Source organism: Austrofundulus limnaeus, unplaced genomic scaffold, assembly GCF_001266775.1.
Source record: "Austrofundulus limnaeus strain Quisiro unplaced genomic scaffold, Austrofundulus_limnaeus-1.0 Scaffold379, whole genome shotgun sequence".
NCBI lineage: Eukaryota > Metazoa > Chordata > Actinopteri > Cyprinodontiformes > Rivulidae > Austrofundulus > Austrofundulus limnaeus.
In genome coordinates, this window is record NW_013952781.1 from 151,596 (window position 1) to 156,206 (window position 4,611).

Genomic DNA, 4,611 nt, shown 5'->3' on the forward strand with positions numbered 1-4,611 from the left:
ATCTTAGAATATGAAAACATTGGTGAATGCCACAAATTCTCCTAAATCACTCGTACGCACAACTTAAGAACAAACTTTTTTAAAGGTCTGTTTTTTCTGCTTCAGCTGAAAAAAGTGGGGGGGACAAAGGGCACAGATATTGGAGGTAGGGGGGACATGTCCCACCCGGTCCCTATGGCGGTTACGCCCATGAACCTGTGCGTACGAACGGTTCTTGCATGAGGTCCATTGTTACAAGAAATACATCACCTTTACTAACGGTAGAATAACTAGCCTCTGATCAACTTTTTGAATGTACTTGTWTTGTACATTTGAAATAATAAATTATTATGACTAATAGCAATAATGTTTACACCCTTGTTACATCAACAAGGGCTTGATTCCCCTTCCCTCCCAAACATCCCCCCTGAGGGATCTGGTCTAAAGGCCATGGAATAGGAGGGGAAACTCTGAACTGTGGTGAACCGAGCATGAAACAAATAAGATCTGGTCTCTGGACTCTGGTGGGTCTTGGATCGGTTCCAGCATGGAGAATCAACCTCACTGTCACCGGCTCCACTGAATCCCGCCCCCATCTCATGTTTGACCCAAGACCCCCCACCACCACCACCTGTCTGTTCTGTCGTATAGGATCAGAGCAACTTTTTAAAACACATCTCTCCTATTYGGTGTTTCCAAGCTGCAAAAGGAAGCACGACCCTGTTCCCCTGTTCTCCCATGTTTGTCATGTATGTTTTTCTTGAACGGGTGATGTTAACTGCTTTTTGTTCTTCGTTGCATCTCTGATGTTATGTTTGAATGACAATAAAGCAAATCTAATCTGTTTCATAAAAGACAAGAAGAGATCATGTGTTCAGGTGGAGATTTTCTCAGAAAGTCTGCAGATATTTGCTCCTGAATTGAAATTGCTGATGAAGAACATAAAATGTGCTCWAAAGGACGGAGGCCCAAAAAGCTCCAATCATTAAAGGTTAGGCCCACCTTCACACTTGATGATGACTTGCTACAATGTAAAAAGATAAATTACCAGGATGAGGCTGGTCTTTACAGGGTTAAGAATCATTTTACATGACAGGTTCATGGTTTGAAGTAAACACAGAACTTATATAGTGAAGTTGAGATCATCATAGTGGCAGCAAATCTTTTAGAAAGCCATGAATCAAAATGTCAGCATTACAATGTCCTGATGTACCTCAGTAATACAGGTAGAAAACAGCAAAAAGAAAAAATCAGTAGTTCCTCTGGATGGGTTCTTCTTTAGTGAAACGTTTCATCTCTCCTCCAAGAGACTTCTTCAGTCTAATGAGTTTCAGGTGAACTCAGCCTTATAAGCTCCGCCTCCACCTGGACAAACAGGTTAGTCACATGCAAAAAAGGGCCATCGCCTAACAATAGGCTTGATTAGTTCTATTGTTCATAGAGAGTCATGTGCCCCATCACGTGACCCGTGTCGTGTTATGTGDATGTAGTGAATGCAAGCGGGGGTTCAACGTCCCCTTGTTTTTGTCCCTCTTTGTGTTGGTATCATTGGTTGGTACCATTCACCTGAAACCCATCAGAATGAAGAAGTCTCTTAGAGGAGAGACGAAACATTTCACTAAAGAGGAAACCATCCAGAGGACTTACTGATTTTTTCTTTTTGGTCAGCATTACAACTTTTGCTAATTTCTCAAACAAATACTGGAACATTAAACCGATGGRAGAAAACAATGTGGGAGCAGGAAAAACAGGGATGGAAACAACTAGGACAGGATTCTTCTTCAGAACACTGGAACTTTGAAAAGACAAAGTTTTTTATCATGTAGCTGAGATATTACAGCACATGTAAACCAACTGCAGCCTGTTTATTTTTAGCTCTAAATCCAAGGACAGCATCCCTTCTATTGATTTGAAGAAAATACTTTTTCTTGGGGTTCTAGAAAGGTACTATTTCACTAAGCTGCAACAGGTGGGGGGTTGTTGGCTGAAAACATTTGGGGCAGTAGCCTTGAATGTTTTTTGTCAGATCAGTACAGGTGTCAAAATGTGGCAATCAATTTACAGAAACTAAATGAAGAATGAAAAACTTGATGTACTGAAACAGAATCTTACAAGACATTTTGGGGAGGTCTTTACAAATACCTTTAACCTACTCTCCAACTTTATAGCTTAGTGAGACCTTTAACAACAGCAGGATTTGATTTAAAGACTAAAAACTAAACTTGAAACAAAATCTGATTTTGCAAAGACTTACACAAGTTCTTTTGGATAATGAGCCATATGCCACAGACTAGGAAGTAGACTGAATAAACAAAACATTAATCTCAGTKACAGGCTTCTTCAGCAGCAAAACGAACAAAATAGCCTCATAAATAATAAACTTTTTTTCTTTCTTTTGTTAAGAGATTAAATTTAGCTGAAACCAATTAAGGGTGCAGTTATTAGGTCAATGTAACAGAACRTTGAGTTTAAAACATTTAACTGAGTTAAGCTAAAAAGAATAAATGTTAAAAGATATTCTATTTGACTAAGGTTGGGCAAAATTGTACTGTTTACAACTAAGCTTCAGAGAAACTGGAAAGTCAGAAAATGCGGACCGAGTCAACGCCAACTACAGCAAACTGTCCTCCAGCGAATGTTTGAAACAAACCTCTGCTGAGTTTCCACGATGCACTCAGTCAATCGGTTTCTTWACAAGTAGCAAACTAGGCACTGAAAGGCGGTAACGCAGCAGGCCGTGGCAGAGTGTTATTAAAGATATGGTGCCACTCCACATTGTGGAAAAGGTMGGTTTCAATTCACAGCTTAAGCTGTGAAAACAGAGAAGTAATTATAGCTTATGATTTATTTGTAAGCAGTGGTGGGCAACGCTAATCCAAAAATTAGCTCCGCAATTTCTAAAGCACAAACGAAATATTTAGGTCCGCAATTAGCGGATTTGTGCTTTAGTGGGCTGGTGCCCACCACTGTTTGTAAGTATCATTTAAGAACACAAGCTAACTGATTTAGAATCAAAAACACACAAATGCAGTTGTCATTTTTTAATCCTGATATTAACCTTTCTTGGCTAAATGCCGCAATTAATCATGCTTATTTTTTTTTTTTGCCAACATCACCCAACCCTAGTTTTGACCTAAATCCAAATCTAAAAGGATGTAATGGAAGACAAAACAAACAAGAAAATTGTGGTTAAGTACATTCTTCAGCTGTCCTTTCTTTTCRGGGTCATGGTAGAACTGGTGCTCATGTCTAGCAGTCACTGAGGTGAGGTACACCTGGACGAGTTGCAAAGAGACAACATACCATTCATGCTTAAACTACCARCTACACACAATTTAGAGGWGCCAATTAACATAATCTGCATGTTTTTGCTCTGAGGGAGGAAACCAGAGAAAACCRARGAGTGCTCAGGGAGAAGATAYGCTGGAAGGCAAACCTGTGACCTTCTTGCTATGAGGCGGCAGTGCTTACCACTGTACCACTGTGCAACTCTATTTAAGTTCAAATTATACGTTTTTGGAATTTGACAATGAAAAGCTTGATTAAAATTGCTGAAGTTTTTAATCTAAAAAACATTAATCAAAAACAGACTGWGCTAATTGGTGCTATGAAGAAAGGACTAAATCAAAACAGAATATTAAAAATAAAAGCTGATTCGTCTGTGATTCACAAGTAAATATTCTGACAGATGTGACGTTTCTAAGAGAACAAGGATAATAAAAGATCTTTTTTGTTTAATAAAAGCGTTCAATCCACAGTTTCTAACCACAAAGTTRAAAGTGTTCCTTTACAAAAATGCTGTGCCATGGATACAAAAATAGAAAAAAATGTGCAACTGGTGGTCTCCATGTGTGGTTGAGACGTGGGGGTGGAGATGGCTGTGAGAAGAGCCTAAAACTACCCCACAGGAAGAAATCCAGGCCACACAACAGCACAGAAAGGTTCGGCGGGGTAGGGAGGACGCTGCTTCAGATGGCGTAGTCGTCKGGAGCGGCGGGGCTGAAGGCGGAGCATCTCAGGACATCCAGGCAGTTGACCAGGATGAGTGTGCCGGTCAGGTGCTTCCAGCGTTTAGTGATGGGGTTCTTCATCTTGTCCAGGCCCATGTGCAGCTCCTGGATCACATCCCTGTAGCTGTCACCGATCTGAGCAGCCCACGTGACCAGGAAGTCATATGCAGGCTTCCACATGGCCTGCAGGGACAAAACCATTTGATTATCTTCAAACACACTTTGAACAGCTGATCATTGCCTGCTGCACAATATATTAGGAATCCCTGAACTAATTTAAATAATACATTTATAATTACTGAATGTAAAGAAATACTGTAGTGGTGTGAAACCATCCACACTGTTCTATATCAGTTAAATGATTACCGTATTTATTCAAGTATAATATGTAAAATTAAATCCATAAAATCATCCATAAAGTTGGGGGGTAGTACTATACTCGGATAAATAGTTTTACTTATCGGCTTCATTCACAAAATTATTGAGTCCGGAAATAAGACCGCGTTGTAAAAATCAGTTGAAACGAGCTCACCTCTGACACTCCTCCATACTTCAGAGCGAGATAATAACAGATCCAGGCAGGAGACATGATGTGAAAAAAAGCAGTCCTGCACCTTAGTAA

The 4,611-nt window shown here is 40.0% G+C and overlaps 1 protein-coding gene across 2 annotated transcripts in view; it reads right to left on the minus strand.

Moving 5' to 3' along the window:
- Window positions 1–1,773: 1,773 nt before the first annotated feature.
- Window positions 1,774–4,611, minus strand: part of LOC106528434 (SH3 domain-binding protein 4) — a 91,817-nt gene continuing 88,979 nt past the window's right edge. For both annotated transcript variants that reach the window (XM_014023602.1, XM_014023603.1), the window contains exon 5: window positions 1,774–4,172. In XM_014023602.1, coding sequence (XP_013879056.1) covers window positions 3,948–4,172 — 225 coding nt within the window. In that variant the 3' untranslated portion in view covers window positions 1,774–3,947. The remainder of the gene's footprint in view (window positions 4,173–4,611) is intronic.